At 30.0% G+C, this 20,052-nt stretch overlaps 1 protein-coding gene across 5 annotated transcripts in view; it reads right to left on the reverse strand.

The window, feature by feature from the left end:
* Nucleotides 1–20,052, reverse strand: part of LOC143245095 (uncharacterized) — an 87,001-nt gene that overhangs the window by 58,679 nt on the left and 8,270 nt on the right. For 4 of the 5 annotated variants that reach the window (XM_076490972.1, XM_076490971.1, XM_076490970.1 and 1 more), the window contains exons 3-9: nucleotides 19,331–19,420; nucleotides 13,604–13,747; nucleotides 13,288–13,341; nucleotides 11,655–11,738; nucleotides 4,075–4,116; nucleotides 3,365–3,424; nucleotides 1,439–1,636 (exon numbers count right to left, since the gene is read on the reverse strand). In XM_076490972.1, the coding sequence (XP_076347087.1) occupies nucleotides 1,439–1,636; nucleotides 3,365–3,424; nucleotides 4,075–4,116; nucleotides 11,655–11,738; nucleotides 13,288–13,341; nucleotides 13,604–13,747; nucleotides 19,331–19,420 (672 nt within the window). Of the gene's footprint in view, nucleotides 1–1,438; nucleotides 1,637–3,364; nucleotides 3,425–4,074; nucleotides 4,117–7,014; nucleotides 7,034–11,654; nucleotides 11,739–13,287; nucleotides 13,342–13,603; nucleotides 13,748–19,330; nucleotides 19,421–20,052 lie in introns of those variants that run through there. The other variant, XM_076490974.1, reaches the window with a different exon arrangement.

Below are 20,052 nucleotides of genomic sequence, written 5' to 3' on the forward strand. Positions count from 1 at the left end.
TAACCCTTCAATGCAACTGAACATATTTCTCCCAGTACAGTGGGAAATATATATCTCAGATGCAACAAATGGGTTAAAATGTTTGTTTTTTTATTACCCTTGTCTGTAATAGCAATATTGTTTTCACTGCTGTGTGTGTGAACAGAGCTACTCTTAAAAGTTTTCATATAATTTTGATTAAATCCAACGGAAAGTAAGTGTACACAAGGACCAACTGATCACATTTTGATGAATGTAGCTCAAAAGTCAAAGTTGAACCAAAGTTCAACGAGTTTCTTTTAATAGTAAAAAATTGAGATTTTGAAAAATGGTCAAAACTGGAAAGCATACTGAGAAAGAAAGAGAATCCTGGCATTTAGACCCACATCTGTGAGGATCAGGAATTGTTTGGTGTATATTTTAGGGTGATAACAGCAAAAACCAAAAACAGGGCTGCAATATTTCAATGACTTTCTAGTTTTATTAATTAAATTAAGAAGTCTAATAACCTTCAGATAAATAACACATTTTAACTAGATGATACAGCAAGTTCAGGTAGTAAATAAACACAAATATTTCTTGTAGCTTTACAGGATTTGACATTTTTGTTTTGGATAGTCATGTAAAGCTATGGTAGGGTCATCTATGCTACTTGGAGCAAAATATAGGATGAAACAAAATATAAGCACTTAAACAGCTTAAGATCCATTTAAAAAGTTAAGATGTTTGCTCTATGGCCATATACAAATCTGGTTCAAAACTTGGTTTCTCAGTGAACCACAAAATACCAAACCAAATTAAATTGTTCACTTTTGTATAAACTTACAAGTAAAATGTCCAGTAGCAAAGTTTAATAATTCTGATTAAGAATAATTTTACTAATATTACAGGTGAGAATTTAATTCTACAAATTTGAAAAAAAAACCAAAAAAACCTGGGATATTTACTCATAAAACTCAATCTCAAAAAGATGTTCCAAAGGCTGGAAAGTACCAAAATAAGATTAGTTTATGTACACACATACACACATATATATATATATATATATATGGTTAAATTATGAAAGTATGTATTCTTAAGGATTTTACCATTTAATGATGATATTGAAAATAAGCATCCTCTTGAAAAAATATTACATTAAGTTCTGTATTCCTTCAATAAAGACTGCATAGCTGTTACTTATATAATTTGATGATATTAGTGGCCAAAAATAAAAACAGTTACTGCTAATATTTTTTTCCTATGTAAAGATGCTCACACTAAGTGTTTAACATTTTCAATATGTTAAAGCTTGAAACAATTCACATAGAAGCAGACATGATACAAATTTCTTAATTTCTAAAATTAAAGTTAATTTGCCTATTATGCTATTAATTTATTTATAATAAAAACAATAGTGGGCAAAAGTATGTAAATCAACTGCTCATATAAAACCTAAATACTACGAATTGCAACATACATTTTTTGCAGTTATATCAGTAGTAGGTGTACTAGATCTACGGCCAATAAGACCACCATCCATCCCAGGTAAGAGGTCTGGTAATACTGGAACTGCACCAGGTAAAGACTTCTTCCTTTTAGACACAGGAATTAGATCTGGAGGTAAAGCTGCAGGAACTGGTATATTTTCAAGAGCTTTGTATATCAAATGCATTGCCTGTAAAAATGTTAATTTGAGCAAAACAATTTAAATAACAATACAGAAGTGTGCTGAAAGGTTTTCTTTCCCTAAGAAAGTTACTGCTCCTACTTAGCTTTAATTATCGCAGTTTCTGGGCATAGAATCTTATAATACAGTTGTAGCTTTTCTAAGAAATGAAAACTAATAAAACATACAATTAACTTAATGTGTATAGGGTCACTCCATCAAATTAACCCTGTATTGGAGAACTACTGTTGATTATAATTCCACTTTTACAAAGTATAGCTTCAAGAATTGTGGCAAACGTTTAAATAACAGTACAAGTCTGTTGTATACAAAAAAGTCAGATATGTTCATAAATATTCTGTAGTAATGATAATTGTAAAATGCTATAGTCAGTCAGACTTACACTTTTGAAAAGTTTGATAATCATGCAAAGATGTTAGTTGAAAGGAAAGCAACTGATATGTGTGTGTGAGCAAAGTTTACTGTATTCATTGTGAAGTCAGAAAGCCAGTTAAATATAGTTCTGGGGTATTGTTTTCCAGTCACAGATAGATTTTGTTGTGTGATAAAATGCTCACTTAAAAAGTGCATGAATGTTTGGTTAGACAAGAGAGTCGAGAAACTAAACTAAGTCTATATAATAGATGTTTGAAGACATTAGAACTTGGTAAAAGTCCATATTTACACTACTGAAGGAAAAACAAAGACCACTGTACATTTTGAAAACTTCATTTATTCATAACCATGGTTTAGTCAGTAAAAGCATAATTTCAGTCTGCACACAATGATGCTTTTATTAGCAAAATCATGGTCATAAATAACTGAAATTTTTGTGAAATGTACAATTGACTTTGTTTTTTCTCTTCAATTCTGGGAGTAGGCCTATTTAGCTACATGTTTGAGAGCACTTATTTTATGCCAAGCAGTACACTGGTGTACAAGAATCTGCTAAAATGTTCATGAATGAATAAGCTGCTTACATGATACAAATCAGGCAATAAAAACATGATAAAGAAATATTTGCTAAAAGGTTAACAGCTGAAAGTATAAATGTCATTTATTACAGAGTTAATAATTTTCTCTTTCATTTTAATGTGCACTGATGACTTATAGTTTATGTTAGGGTAGAGAAAGTAACAGATAAAATACAAAGTTAAAAACAACAACAACAACAAATAAAGATTTTTGAGGTTATAAAATTTGATTATGAAAACAGTTCAATGAAAAAATGTATTTTTAGTCTTAGCATGAATATTACCATGTACCTATAAATGAGTCAGATTTACTGAACAAAGGCTTCAAGATTCATAAACAAATCTTTGGTATAAAAAGTGTATTAAAGATTTTGATGTTTTCTTATGTACAACATATTATAATGTTTAATAAAAGCTTGTCAAATTTTGTGAGGACACACCTGGCCCATTCAGAGTTATATATAGCTTCAACCATACTTGGGTTTGTGCAAATGAGCTTAGCTGAGCACAAATGGTTAAATATATCTTTTTACAGTTCTTTCTATGTCTGAATAATATCTCTTACCTTGGTTAGGTAATGATCAATGTAACTCAGTATTACTTTGAAGTATATTCTGTCATATGGAAAACATTACTATCATAATTCAAGTTGCTGTTATTAAATTTCATACTAATGTGCACAAAACATTTTTAAGCAAACTGTAATGACATAAATTTTCAACCTTTAAAGTAGAAAAATAAGCAGTCACTTTAAAATACTTACAAGAATGAATTCATCTCTATCCAGATAACCATCTTTATCAATATCACTCAGTTCCCATATCTGAAACCATGATAAAGAAACAATAACATGAATTTTATTTCATGTATACCTATAAAAACAAATAGCAATCGGGTTTTAGGTGTCAATTTCTAGATTAATTTCATGTATTATGTTGTTCACATTAATAAAAAAAAAATTCATCCATTCTATGCTAATCTGATACACAACTTAGTATTTTTTATTTTGGAGGAAAGCATCAATGAAAAATTCATCATTGTTGTAAGTTGAAACTTGCTGGACAAGAGACTATGTGTATTAAAGTTTAAACAACCTAATTTACAATAAGAGCTTTTCTGTAACAATTTTAAAAGAGGAAAACTATTTTATAACTATTTTTATTTAATATTCATAAGAGTTTGCAAAATATATGATTGGTCCCTATTATTCCATATAAACAACTATATCCTACTTGTTTAGCTATCTGATATGTGTTTTATAAGCTCTACACTATAAAAAACATTAATATTTTCAATGGGTTGTAACATACAAATCTGAGTTAGAAAGTACATCTTATTCCCACAAAAATCTGAAGATACAAACTCCATAATTATTTAAAATATAAAAATAAATGCCAATTTCTTTCATAATGAAGTAATACATGTACAAAGATTCTTTTTTAAAGTTATGATGATACAGCTCTCAAATCTTACCTTTCCCAGTGTTTCTAGTGGAAGTTTGGAATTCAGCATAACCTACAGAAAAAATGTCAGAATATGGTTATCATTTTGTTTAAAGTCAGAGTACATGCAACATAACTACTTATGAGCACAGTATACTACAAAGATTATAAATTATCATCTGTAGATCTTTTATGTATAAAAGTCATGTTCAGTGGCATAGGAATACTTTATAAGTATGCTAGTTCTTATAAGTTCACATGGTTGTTGATTTTTACAATGAAAAAAAAAAGCTGTAATACCTAAGAAAATAATAAAGATAATGTTACCTCAATGTTTAAGCATGTATAAAAATAGTTACTCTAACTTCTGTTTTAAAATTTTAAGTATTTTAATAAAAAGTTATCATATCAGTAAATATGAATATGCTGGAACAGTAATAAAAACAAACTCCTATTTAATAATCCACATTACTTCACATTAATTGCATTTGTTTCTAGTTTTTTGCAGCTAATCTTTAAACTGAAAAATATGAAACTTCTAGTCCTTAAAAAAACCAAGAAGTTCCAATTGAAAAGTGAATGCCTTTCTTTAGGATTTATGATATATGTAAAAAAACAACAACTATTTGACATATCTTTCTTTTACAGACGTAAACTCTGGAAAACAATTTCAGATTGCCAGAATTTCCAAAAAGAAGTTGTCTCTGGCATTTGGCTCAGTAAGCTTTGTCAAAATGGACTGATTATTGTTTTCACAGATTATCTAGTGTAGGAAACTATACGCTAGTTTTGTATTTGTTTCTTCATAAAAAATATAATTAGTTTTATTATAAAGAAAAATTGCTACACTTCAAAATCTTTATTAAGACTGCCAACCTAGTTACAATTTGAGTTTGTACACTAATAAAATCTGTTCTTAAAGTTGATTAATATTTTGAGTGGAAAAATTAAAACAACAATATATTGATGAGGAAGGATATTAGGGATTATTTATGTTTTAACTGTATCGTTATGGGCATCCTTTACTGCTCACGTTACAAGGTTTTAGTTACGTTATGCCAATTTGTATTGCATAAAATCATAAATAATAATCTATATTTTAATAGTATATAAATTTTAAGTTCTTAGTGTAAGAAATGTAACATTTTCAAGACAGCCCTTCTCTTTTATTTAATCACCCCTCAAATAATTAGGAAAATTTAACAAATTACTAAATATAAAATCATCATCACACAGACAAACCATATTCATTATAGCCTTCAATCTTGTTTGGTTACAAATCCATCAAACAGAAAATTGGACATTAAATGGATGCTACATCCATCTGTCACACCTTTTCATTTATGATTTGTTAATAGTTCTTACTCTTAACACTAATATTATGTATAACCAATAGAAAGACAAAGTTTTCATCTATCAAATAACCTATGTGATTTTCTGATGAGAGAATTGTTATTTTCTCAATTAGTATAAGCTTCAATCCCACAGGAGAGATAACAACTAGCTTTGATGAATTTGTAACAGCTCTTGTCACGTTGTTAGAAAGCCAGAAAAACTGTGATAGTTCAAAGAAATTGTCTGTTTTTTGCATGCTACTGCTCTATGTTCTTTGTGTACATTATTTAATTATATGAAAATTATTTAGTGCATTATTACCATTGGTATAACAAAAGCAGGTTAAGTGTCATTAACAGCTAAATAAAAAGAAAAGAAGACCTGGATAAGTATTTTATTTTTTGTTTTCATGTTCATTCTTTATTTATTATTATATAAGTAACTAAAATGTAAAAGTAGGTATATCTTTAGGTTAGTTAAGAATTAGATTTCATAAAATAAATAATCATAATACAATAAAAATGTGTCACAATGCATGCATGTGAGCAGTTCAGACTAGCTTATGGGTAACGTGATTTGAATGAGAGCTCCACATTCCCTAAATGACTTACAACTTATAATGATATGAATAATAGTAGTTAGACATAGTTCAAAGGTCAATCAAACAATAAAATTTACTTATAAGTTGATGAATACCAAGTTCAAAGCTATTTAGGATAAATGAATGTAGTTTCATGTTACATTTGAAATCATTCTAGAAAGATAAAAAAAGGGTAACCTACATTTAATTTGTTTTTTTGGTGGCTACAAGGTTAGTTAAATTAAGTGTTACTGTAAACAAACATTTGAAATGTATTTAGGCAGTTTTAGAAATAAGTTAAATGAAATTAGAGACTGATGAGATGAAGAAAAGTATTTTTAATCTTAACATGAAAATTACTTTGTACGTGGACAAGTAAAACAAACAAAAACTGGATACATTCTTGGGTCATTCCATGTCAAATTATCCAGATATTGGAAAAATTTCCAGGTTACCCCCTCAGAATGTCTTGAAAAAATTCACATGTGCTCATCTACCCATATAATGAAAAATTGCCAAAGATTAGATCAATATCTCTAATAGTTTCTGATTTACAGCCCTGTAAAATTTAATTAATTTTTATTTTTATTTTTGGCAAATTCATTTTCAGGCAACTTTGGCTGCTTAAAGCTGCAAGAGTAATGGTGGTAGAAGGCTGAAATTTGAATTAATTTTACAGAATTCAAAAATGATTATCTCTCTTAGGATTTTCATAGTGAGGCTGTAAAATCACCTGAAAACTCAAAATCGTAAAAAAACATTGGTTTATTTAATAAGCCATAGCTCTAAGACTTAATATGATACAAAGCTGATTTTTTTTTCAAATTTCCTATAACATATCAGTTGATAAGTTAGCAATTGTTGTAATTAAAAGTCCATTAGATCTCCTGTAAAAAAATTTAGTTGCATGCAACTTATGATTTAGCTAAAAATAGCCCTACTTCAGGCCACAGTTTGACCATGTCACAAGTTATTCAGCCTTCTCAGATCTTTACCATATATTCTTACATCCCTGAATATGATCTACAAAACAAATCAAGATAGTGTTCAACTTACTTTTTGAGTTATAATTTTTTAAAGTATCCTCTAACCATACGTTTTTTACTTGAAAAAAAACACACAAAAAAGGTTGAGGTTAGCAAATATGTAGCTAGCTGTGCCTGTGACATCAAAAGAGAGAAGGGGATACTTGCAGACCCAGACAAGAAAGTGGGTAGACAATTAGGTCAGGACACCAGTGTTAAAGTATTAAATTTCTACGAGTCAAATGAATTTTCCAGGCTTTGTCCTAGGAAAAAAGATTTTGTTTCGATTAGAACCAAAGATGAAAAGATTACTTTTAGATAATTTAAATTAGTTGTATGCTGAGTTTAGGAAAGAAACATAGATAAATTTGGCTTTTAAAAATTTTGCGAGTTGAGAACAAAATGGGTTGTCCCAGTAGGGTCCAAAGGAACTCATTCTGTGTGTAAGTGCCAAAACCACCAGAACAGTAAGCTCCTTTTAGCTGCCTTGCCCTTTGATGTTACATGTCATGATGCTTTAACAAAGATTGTATGCAATGTAGAAAACAGAAATTGCATGTTGCATGCTTGCAATGGATGTCCAGGTAAAGAGTGTCTGTATGATTACCTGGCTGAGCATTTGAATGCAAATGAATGCAGTCTGGATGATACTATTTCTTATAACCAATGAGTCCATACAGATCTTGTGTCCCTTGAAGCAACTGCCAAAGATTTTTTGAACATTGTGTATGAATCCTGTAACAATCTCACTCAACATCACTTCATTGCTAAGTGTTAGTCCAAAGCTTTAGATTCAATGAAAAATGACCTCAGTCCTAATACAGCTATAATGTTATTAGACTATGCTGAAAACTATAGCTTTATAGTTCAGGATGCTGTGCAGGGGCACCACTGGGATAATTCTCAGGCAGCACTACACTCTTTGTAATGTACTTAGAATCGGAATTCAGAAGATATCAGTGTTGTTAGCATGTGTGTTCTGTCAGATTGTCTGAAACATGACACAGTAGCTGTTCATGCTTTCATTACCACAGTACTAAGCCATGTTAAACAGAAATATCCAAACACAGGAAAGATCATTTATTTCAGCGATGGTGCAGCTTCACAATACAAGAATTTTAAAAATCTTGCAAATCTATGCTACCATTTTGAAGATTATCTGTTGTCCACTGAATGGAATTTTTTTGCCACCAGTCATGGGAAAAGTCCAAGCAATGGAGTTGGGAGTACAGTGAAGAGGCTGGTGGTTTGTGCAAGCCTTCAGTTGCCTACAAATAATCAAATTTTAAGTTTCTCTGATATGTGCCATTGGGCAAAGGACCACATTCAGAGCATTCAGTTCTTTCTTGTCAATCAGGAATCAGTCCTGCAGAATTGTGTAAAGTTTGATCTACTTGAGTCCTATGAAAACCACAAAACTGTGTCAGGTATTAGGTCACATCATAGCTTTATTCTACCAACACATTCTATATGAGAAGGTTATCAGATGATGATGTGTACACAGTTGTAACTGTTGGTAGTAACAGTGAAAGTGATGCCGCAGCAGCTCAAATAGGGTCTAATGATAGCAATGACAATTATCAGCCAGGGAAATATGTGGCATGCATATACGATCAAGAATGGTATCTGGGAAACACAAAAGATAGATCAGATGAACATTCAGATGTGTTGGTGTCATTTATGAAGAAATCAAGAAATGAACTGTTCTCATGGCCTGCAAGGTCACGTAAAGATGAAAACTGGATTCCTTTCCAACATATTTGTCTGATAAGTGCACCTACTGTGCAAGGCAGTAGTGCTTGCCACCATGTTCTAAGTCAAAGTGATCTCAACATAATCAAACTCGAATTTCAGAAATTTGTTCAAGCTGTCTGAACAACGCAATGCTTATTTGATGATGTTGAGACTAATTTATTGCCAAAGCAGTTTTTGAAACATTTCATTGTCATGATTATTGCAGTTTGGTGTGACTATAATCTTTCTCAGTTATTCCTGTTGTAGCACTATGCTTTTTGTGTCCAATTTATCTTTATTTATTATATTATGAATCTTAAACACAGCCACACCTGCATAACTGTAATGCATACACAATATATTTGCATTGCCATATGATCTAACTAGTTATGCCAATAAACTTGTTCAGAAATGAATTAATTCTTTTTTGTTTCTTACAACTTCTTTATTTAACATTGTGAAAGGCTGGTTAGAATATTTCAGTGGGATTCATAAAAGTCTGACAGGTATTTTTCAAAATTGTATGGATATATTTGCACACAGTAACACACCTGAACTGAATTTTTTACAAATAAAACATGTATGGTCAGAGGGTACTTTAAAAATTTATAACTCAAAAGTAGGTTGAACACCATCTTGATTTTTTTTTTGTAGATCATATTCAGAGATGTAAGAATATGTGGTAAAAATCTGAAAAGGCTGAATAACTGGCAACATGGTCAAACTGTGGCCTGAAGTAGGGCTGTTTTTAGCTAAATCATAAAAAGTTGCATGCAACTAAATTTTTTTACAGAAGATCTAATAGACTTTTAATTACAACAATTGCTGATTTATCAACTGATATGTTATAGGAAATTTGAAAACAAAATTCAGCTTTAAATCATATTAAGTCTTAGAGCTATGGCTTATTAAATAAACCAATGTTTCTTACAATTTTGGGTTTTCAGGTGATTTTACAGCCTCACTATGAAAATCCTAAGAGAGATAATCATTTTTGAATTCTGTGAAATTAATTCAGTCAGTGTAGCAAATTTCATACTTCTACCACAATTACTCTTGCAGCTTTAAGCAGCCAAAGTTGCCCAAAATGAATTTGCCAAAAAAAAAAAAAATTACAGGGCTGTAAATCAGAAACTATTAGAGATATTGATCTAATCTTTGGCAATTTTTCATAATATGGGTAGATGAGCACATGTGAATTTTTTCAAGGCATTCTGTGGGGTCACATGCAGCCTCCTAGATGATTTGACATGGAATGACCCCAAATCTTTAGTTTATTAAAAATACTTCACTAAAACACATGATATTTTGTAAGTGAAACACTTATGTTTACTGAAAGTCTACCAAATTTTGTAAAAATATACACACTATATTAAAATTTAATAGCATCAAAACTATAAAGATTTTAAACAAGTACAAAGAGGTTGGAATAAGTTAAATCAATCAAGCTTGTGTTGAGAGTTAACAACATAAAAACAAGTATAAATAACAAATCTTGGAAGTTCAAAACTCTCCTTTTTCACAAAAATTCTTTTCACAGATATAAAACTATTGAAAAAATAACTTTGTACCAAATTCTGATATAAAACATGAAGTTAAAATATTTACACTGTTAATGGTACCTTACATATTCATACAAATTGTGTGTGTACAATTTTGCTGCTCATGTGTTTTGGTAATGTTTCTTTTTTAAACACAGTGGGTCATGCTTATCTATCTAAACAGGTTTCTTTTGGTTTCTGCACAGGTAAATGAACCAAGTCACACACCCACATACAGAGTATTAAGTAAAAAGTTCTTTAAAAAAATAATAAATAGAAAGTTGTTTACTAAACGATACATTATCTTTAATTCCTCAGTGTACAACATACAGTGGAGCGCCATTAAGCCGCGGACCAGTAAACCGCAAAATCGCTTAAGCCTCTGTAGCAAGTCTTGTGAGCGATGTGAGCAAGGATTATTATGGCTCACAGTTAATTTAAGAACATGTAAAAACGCGACTTACGAATTTAATCCTGGCTTTATAACTTGAAGGGGATATTTAAAAAGGATTTGCTTTAATTTGGGAAATAAATAAAATATATTACAATAGAAATCGACCGTTAATCTACCTTATCTGCTCTCTATGTCAGCTTTATGGAGGCCGCCATTGTTACCGAATCACACCTCTCCAAACATTAAAGTTAATCTGTGGTAAATCCGTGAAAAAAGTGATCAATAATTAAAGTATTATTTTTAATTTGATAATCCGATATTTTTATGGAATTGTATAAATATTGGCCACAAACCCAATAGAAATCACTTCAGTTTCTGAATTAATAGTGAGCATATCATATTGACAAATTCCCACCCCATGAGTACCAAACGTAAACATGCATCGTATGACGTTCAGCAAAAGCTGAATGTCACAGAAAGAATACGAAATGGCGAAACTTGCGCTAAAGTTAGTAGAGAGTTAGGCATACCTGAGTCTACATTGCATGGGTGGATTAAAGATGAGAATAAATTAAGAGCATTTCTTGATGAACTTGATGAAGGTGGTTTGAAACGCAAGAGAGCTAGAGCAGCACAAGATTCTGAGTTAGACAAGGTAACGTTCAATGCATTTTGTGAAGCCAGAAACAATGGAATTCCCATATCTGGACCAGTTATTCAAGCACAAGCAGAGAAACTAAAACTAAAAAGTGTTAAAACGGCACTTGTCAATTGTATCTGAATAGTCTATGCATTAATATTATAATGATCATGCAATGGCCCGGATGAGGCTCCTCGGCGGAGCTGTTGGCGACTTAGGCTTTTCAGTCACAAAGGTTTAAGCCACGGACCACTTAAGCCGCGGTTAAGCAGGTTGACCCCCCAAATACCGCAGCTTAATGGCGCTCCACTGTATAGTACAGACAGATGAACACCAGAGTTTAACAGGTAAAAACAACTTACAGGTTTAACTGTACTCCCAGGCAACTTCTCATTGGTTGGATTCAGAGAATTAAACAGTTCTTCATATTTATTACGTTCTGCTGGCTACAAGAAAATCCCATTAGTTTTCAAAATGTAATTTTAAAGAAGTACAAACTATATTTATCTGTAAAGTTATTTCCTCTTCAAACACTTACTTGCATTTACTACATCATGTACCTTGCATATAGTATAAGTCTTAGTATTGTTTGTTTTTTAATTTTGCGTAAAGCTACTCGAGGGCTATCTGCTCTAGCCGTCCCTAATTTAGCAGTGTAAGACTAGAGAGAAGGCAGCTAGTCATCACCACCCACCACCAACTCTAGGGCTACTCTTTCACCAATGAATACTGGGATTGACCATAACATTATAATGCCCCCACAGCTGAAAGGGCAAGCATGTTTGGTGCGACCAGGATTCAAACCCACGACCCTCGGATTACGAGTCAAACGCTTTAACACAATTGGCCACGCCAGGGCAAGTCTTAGTAAGTGTGAAATTATGTTGAAAGAATAATCTTTAATTCAATGTTTGTAATCCTACACATTGAAAAACAAAAAACCTATAGATAAAATAATATAAGCATAAATAAATATTGTGACTATTTTACTTTGTACATTGAGCCAAATTCTCATGAAGTATACACATGTTAAATACATTTATTATTAAAAAAGACAAATAAATAATATATGTATTTTAATTCATTAACATAAACAGATTAAATTAAAATCTTAGTTACTCTATTTGCTCAGATATAATACACACTTTTTTTTATTCAAATATCTCTCAAAAAACTGACTGCACATTATATTCATGCTCATTCAAGTGAGTTAGGTATTTTACCAAAGAGCTAGCCCCCAAAATCACTAAAGTATCATTAAAAGTTTCAAGAAAGGTTGTATAACCAATACAATGGATGGGGCAAATGATAACCTGTTGTGGTAATCGGAAGAGAATGAAGCAAAGGTTCAAGGAAGCAAATCTGATGAATATGATCATAGCAACAATGCTAGTGATGACGAAAATTTATGAGAAGATGAATGACTAGCTTAGTGTATAAACTTTTCAACGAACAATTTCCAAAAAAAATGTTTAATTCATCAATAGTTGTTTAATGTATTTAGAAATTATACAATACATTGTGTACAACTTATGTTGAAAAAAAACACTTTCTTCAATTTCATTTTTTAAAATTGTGTGTTCATTATGTTTTGGCAAATACTGGAAGAAGCTAAAATTATCTAAGAAACTTCTACACTACAAAATGAGGTTAGTTATTAAATAATATCCAACAACTTTATTTTCACCAAAGTATTTCCCTAAACAAAAAACTGAACCAGACAATCAAATAATCAAATCATATAAGTTCCTGCACACACACAGAGATAGAGAGAGTAACCCATTTGTTAATGGAAATGGATCTCAAACCCTTTGGGCAAATTTTATAAACTCGTATATTCATGTTTTAATGTCAGCAATATATTTTTAATTATCAGTAACAATGAAAAAATAAACTATTACTTTTATCAGACTGAACAATGTATTTTAAAGAGTATAAGTAATTTTCACATGGACTGCTTTAACTCAGAGTTATAAAATAAAAACATTAGTTTACCTTTATAGACCAATCAATAACTGTGGACATTTTTTTACTTGAAGTTGTAGGACCCTATGTTAAAAAACAAATAGATAAATGAATGATATCCAGTTACTATGGATATCTAACAAATAAAGTATCTTTAGAAAGATACATAAACAAAAAGTGTAATATTTAAAAAAAAATTAAATTCTGATATGGAGTTAAGATTTTAAAATTCAAAACTGAGCACAATTTAGTAAAAAGACTTGTCCATAACGATTTAAAAATAATTATAATACTTAGGTGGTACACAAGGATATTTTAACCCTAAAAATACTCAATATATCCCTACCATATTAGGAGGAGGCACTTGTTGATTTATATTTATCATATCAACATTCTGTCCATTTTGAGCAAGAGCTATTAGTTTCAGACCTACAAACATTCCATTCTTGTCAAGAAAACCTTTTCCATTTGGATCAGAGAGGTCCCATATCTAAAAATCAATAAAAATTAAGTTCAAACATTTCATCTTTATTAAAATTAATAAGGTTTTAATTGAAAATTTTCATGAATAGCCTTATATTTTTCTAAATGCCCTTTATATCTTCATTACAAGTGTGATATTTACAAAGTTATATTAGGAACAATAAAAATATATTTGTCATTCTTGTTTTATAGCTAGGTATAGTGTATAACTGACCTTTTAGAACAAATATTTTATGAAGTAACTGAATACACAAATAGTTAAATGCTTTACTAAAGGAAGACATGTAGCATTAGGACAAAATCCTGTGGAAAATAAATTTATACACAATTTCAAGATTCAATTATAAACTACTTAAAACTAGTTTTAAAGTAAAAACTATTTAACATTGCTAGTTTTGGATTTTTTAGAAAAGGAGTTTCTGTGCACAGTTATAATATTAAAACAAAATTAACTCTATTTTCAACAATTTTATAATAAAAAATACATTTTCTCAAAGCAAAAACTATGAAAACATTTTTATAAAAATACTTTTAATTCCATTTTGTTTGTTTATGCACAAAAACAATCATGATAATAAACAACAGCAAAAGGTGATGGGAAAAATCGTGTAATAACATTTTCCAAACATGTGGTGGTAAGGCACATTTTTTTGAGAAACTAAAGAAGAAATAGTGTCAGAAGTGAAACTATAAAAAAAATAATGAAAATAAATTAAAATAGTTGAAAAACTACCAAGTTTGGATTAACCTATTAAAATACTGGAATAATATAAAATCATGAAATTATTAATATATATATGTTAATGGAAATAAGAAAAACATGAAATATATAGTTATTTTAAACTTTGTAGCTTAGTAAAGATGGTCTGATAGTATTATTATAATTCCTATCCAAATATATTCTTTTATTTTTGTTTTAATTTTCTTTTGTAAGGGAGTGTTTATATAATTAACATGAGGTTATCATGGGAATGTTCAGGCATGTGTGTGTTGACTTTTTTTTTTATTATTATTATTTAAGTGTACAGGTAAAGTGGTTTTGGTTTATTAGATCCTTCTCCTTTTAATGGGCTATATATACTCGAGTTCACTCAATTTTATATACCCTGCAACCACAAAATAATCATTTTATAACTCTGAATGTTCCAACTGTATCTTCATAAAATTTTGAACACTTTTATCCCTTTCGGCATGGTTGGTGACCGCAGTCGACTTGAAGGCTTAGCGCTGCAGGCGACCTTCCTTTATTCCTGTTATTCTCATGTATCAAATTTAACATATATAGTATTGGGTACAATCACTGAATATTTCAGGGACTTTTGTTGAGTTATTGCCGAGATATCATGCTTTTAGTACTGATACCGTAATTAATTGAAGTATCAAACATATATATTTAGCACCATGCCAAACATTAAAAGTTGTTATTCAGTGCCAAAAGGTTAATGAAGGTTAGAATATCTGTTGCACACAAAAAAATAAGAATTTTTACTATTAATTTGTCTGTGTATAAGGTTATTTTCATGTTAGGAATAAAAATACTTATTTTCATCTTATATATAGCTTCCATATTCCATTAATATAATTTCTAGAACTTCTTATATGAATATTAAATCATTTGTTGTTTCTGGAGGGGGAAGGGAAAAACTTTAAATTTTCTCTAATTTTTTTCTACTCAAACACTAACTGTAATAAAATCACCAATGTATAGTGAAAACCTGAAAAATAAGAAACAAAATGAAAGGTCTTTTTTTCTTGCTTTGAATCTATCATTTGTCACCAAATACTTATCTCCACAATCTTAACTGTCAACATCTGTTTTATTTTAATTTTATGGTTTTATTGAAGGAATTTGTACAAAAGGAAAAAGCAAACTTTGTGATAAAGCAATAAGCCACCATAAACTCCATTACTTGCTCCCTGTAAACAGTTAGTATGGTGCACCTACAAACAATCTTTGCACATGTAGATGTAGCTACCAAGATCTCAGTTACTGGTAAGTTGGTTGTCCAAAAGATTTCCTGTAGCTTTTAAATATGAATTTTAGAACACAGATATATACCAGTCACTGAAACTGGATGTTCCAAAATAAGCATAATCTATCTGACTTTCTAACTTAGCCATTTGTATGTTAATAAAATTTTATTACTGCTAAGACTAATGACTTTGTTCATCAAAAAAGAAAGTTCAATACTGCAAATCAACAAAGTGCTGTACCTAGTTTCAGTTTATGTTTTAGTAAATGCTCCTGACAAAGCTTTAAAGTGAAACACTCAGTGTCTAATTAAATAAAAACAAAATTATGTTGTTATAAGGTTGTTTATTTTTAGAATGTTTTCTGTTCATCAATACACACTACATAAATTAAATGAATTACTGTACCTACACCATAAGAACTGCTATTCTTCAACTGTCACAAGCAGTATTACATAAAACTAAACCCTAAAAACAAACAAAGGCTTCTTAAAATATAAGAAACACAAATATCACAATAGTGATTAAAGGAAGCTGTACAATAGTGGTCCTTATTTGCATGTAAAAAGTTCAACTTAAAAATTCTAAAGTTCTCACAGCCAGAGAGCTGAAACTATTCTGCAAACATTCAGACATTGTGGGAATAAAATACTTTGGCCATCAGTTGTACATGAGACAGTTCTACAAGTGCTATAAATCACACTCCAAGAGAAAGGATGCCACCAAGAAAGGTTTCATGGTTAGTTCATGGAACTCTCAACAATCATTAATAGGTTAGTTAACTTGAAGTTGTCCCACAGTAAACTAAATGACACTGTCCTTAACTTACTCTATGGTTTTTGTTACTTCATCATAGTCAACTGTAATTTCTTAACTGGACTAGCTCATGTATTTCCAAGATTACTGAAACTGATTGAAAACAGCAATATCTGGACCATGAAAAAGCTTCATATAGTCTTCAGAGAATGTATTTAGCCAAGTTCTAAAACACCAAAATAATCTACAACATTCCAGAATTATTTATGACATTCAGAAGATATATGTATATATAACATGATATATGAGGTAAAATGTCAGCTATCTTGAGCAGCCCCACAGTTTTATTCAGTATTGATAAAATTTGGTGAGGATTACTCATCAAGCAAGTGTAAATAATGCCGATAAAGAGATGACTCAGACTGTTCAATAAAATGGTATTTTAGGTATCTCCCCAGTATGTCATCAGAACTTTATGATATTATAAAGTGTTTACTTATATAGCTATCTATATATGTAATGATTAAGTCACAAGTTCTGAGAATGCTTGCAAATATTATAGCAAATATTTTGAATTTTTTGTTTTCTTTTTTACATGGTAACTCGAAAGCCAAACCAATTTCACTTAGGTGACATACTTTCAAACTTGGTTATAAATATAACTTTTCCAATGTCTACTGAAACACCACATTAAAAAAATAAAACAAGAAATCTTTAAAAAAAAAGTAAACATAAGAACAACTAGTATCAGTCCTTCAAAAACAATGCAAACAACATAGCAGGGATAATATTTCCACATGTAAGAATTAACATATGGCAAGATACGTAATTATTTGATAACAACAGAGTTTAATTTATCCTATTTCTTTCTGATAACATTCCACATGATAAGTGGTGGAAAATTACTGGATTCTGCTTCTTGATGACATCACTAAACAGCTCATCCACAAATACATAAATCAATCTGATAACACTCATTTTATTTACAGGTGACTGAATTGTACATACGTAAGAAACCACATGATGTCCATAAGATAAGCTACTGTTTATATGATTCAAGCAAATTTGTAACATGTACTAAGAACATGTACCTAACACAGACCTGAAAATGTCTTTGATGCTAACAATTACTCTAAAGTCAGTAATATTAGAACAATAAAATTAATTCTCTCAACAATAGTGCAGTCAGTTTGACTGACCACATGACCTCTTTGTACTTGTTTGAAGTCTTTATAGATTTAATACTTCTAACTTTTAATACTTTACAAACTTTGGCAGTCTTACAGTCAACATTATAATATTTCACAAAGAAAAATACTTTTTTTTCTGAAGTATTTTTAATAAACCAAAATAAAGATTTATTAAATATACTTCAGTAAAAAATTATAAACATACTGAGTATTTGTTTTGAATAGTCTGGGTGCAAAGTAATTTTCATGTTAAGATTAAAAATACTTTCCTTCATCTCAAAAATCTCAAATTTCCTTTCAATAATCTCTACAACCTACTAATTACACTTCAAACGTCTTTTTTCAGTAAAACTTTACACTTTATCAGTTACTTTCTCTTCCCTATCTCTGCATGTGATTGTAACTTCACCAAAAAACACCATTAAATCACACTTTCCTTGCTTTCTGAAATGACTTCAAACTGTAACATGAAACTATGTTAATTTATCCTTAGTAGCTTTAAATTTGTAACAGTATACATCTATTTATAATAACATTTTATTATTTTGTTGCCCTTTGAACCTTGTCTAATTATTACTTGTGCCATCAAGTTGTGAACCACATGGGAAATGTGCAGCCCATGTTAAAATATCAAATACATACCATGAGTTCCTTGTGCTTTGTAAAAAATTTATTATTATTATTACTGTTTATATTTATTTTACAATATAACCTTAGCTAACCTGAATGACCCCTGTTTTTCACTTGAATTACTTTTATAATAATAAATAAAAAACAAACATGAAGAACAAATACAGAACCTACCTAATCTTGTTTTCTTGCTTTCAACTGTCAATAACACTTAATCTTACTTGTTTTTATATTAATGGTAATAATACACTAAATAAATTTTATTTAATTAAATAATGCATCAAAGAACATAGACTAATAACATGCAAAAAGTAAACAATTTCTCTTAACTCTGAAAATTTTTCTGGCTTTCTAACTATGCAACAAGAGCCATAAATTTATTCAAGACAGTCAATAACTTTCCCGTGAGAAAAAAAAAAAGTTCTAGTACTCAGTGTTAAACTGATGCTTACTGCTCAGAACACATTATACAAAACTGTCATTAGATAGATGAAAACCTTCACTTTCAATTGGTTATAGGTAATATACAATTAAACATAAGAGAGAATTATTTTAAAAAATCACAAAAAGAGAATATGACAGATGGGTGTGGTAGGAGGGGTCTGATTTTCTATTTGATAGCTCTGTAATGATAAAAAATAGAATGTTACAAAAATTGTTTGTCTGATCAGTGATAACCTTATAGTGAGTAATTTACATTTAATATTGTACTTTTTGGAGAAGTGGTTGATTAAATAGAAAAGATGCCTAGAGAAAATGTGTTGTCTAGGGGAAATTTAGGATTTTTTTATATATTGCCTTATAGAATTAAGAACTTAAAAGTTTGTATACTATTAAAATATGGATTATTAACTAAGATATTATGCTATAATAACTGGTATAACATAAGAATTTTTTTTATAAAACTTTGTTATGCTCAGTAAAGGATACCAGTAGCAATAGGGTTAATTTTTTTTTTTTCATGTGTGTGTAAGACATAAGACATACTTAGTTCAACTGGTAAAAATACATATGATTAGTTTACACTAATGTGATAAACAAACCTTTCCTAATATAGCATCAGGTAAACCAGATTTCTTTAAGAAAGCAGCAGCTTCTTTGGCTCCAATGCAACCTGTTCCTGCTGGATCAACCTGTGTCAAACACAACAGTTATAAGGCGTGATATTACACAGAAATGTGAGTGCTTAATTATACTTTTATTGTAAACTAGTATGTGTATGACAAATGAAGCTGCCTTATATGATATTGAATTGAAGGAAATAGTTATAATTTTAGCATACCTTATAAAAAATAATGTTAGTTATTAAAAATTAAAATGATGTGTTAATAAGTAATAACAAATGTATAAAAACATCATTAAATATTTAACATCATATATATGATGTTACTGAAATAAACACCACACACAACTTCAGCTAAGCAGCTTTTATAAACTAAGATAAAAAGTGACATGGGTGAAATCTACATTTTTCAGTTCCACCTATAATGTTTTTTTTTGCATCATTTCTTTTTGTTCAGTATTATGTCCATGCATCTCTAAAACATAAGTTATACTAAAACTGTGTAGATGCTATGATACACTTTTGCTGTTAACATAACACAAAGTTCACCAGGAATACCTAAATATTTTGCTACAGTACAATGTAATCATTAATCTCCTAGCCTATGCCAAACTGACCAATAATAAATATTCAAAGGTAAGCCACTTGTATAGTTTAATATATAAATATAATGTAATTTAAGCCTTCTACACAATTATTCTT

This window comes from Tachypleus tridentatus, chromosome 2 (genome assembly GCF_004210375.1).
Source record: "Tachypleus tridentatus isolate NWPU-2018 chromosome 2, ASM421037v1, whole genome shotgun sequence".
In the NCBI taxonomy this organism is placed as follows: domain Eukaryota; kingdom Metazoa; phylum Arthropoda; class Merostomata; order Xiphosura; family Limulidae; genus Tachypleus; species Tachypleus tridentatus.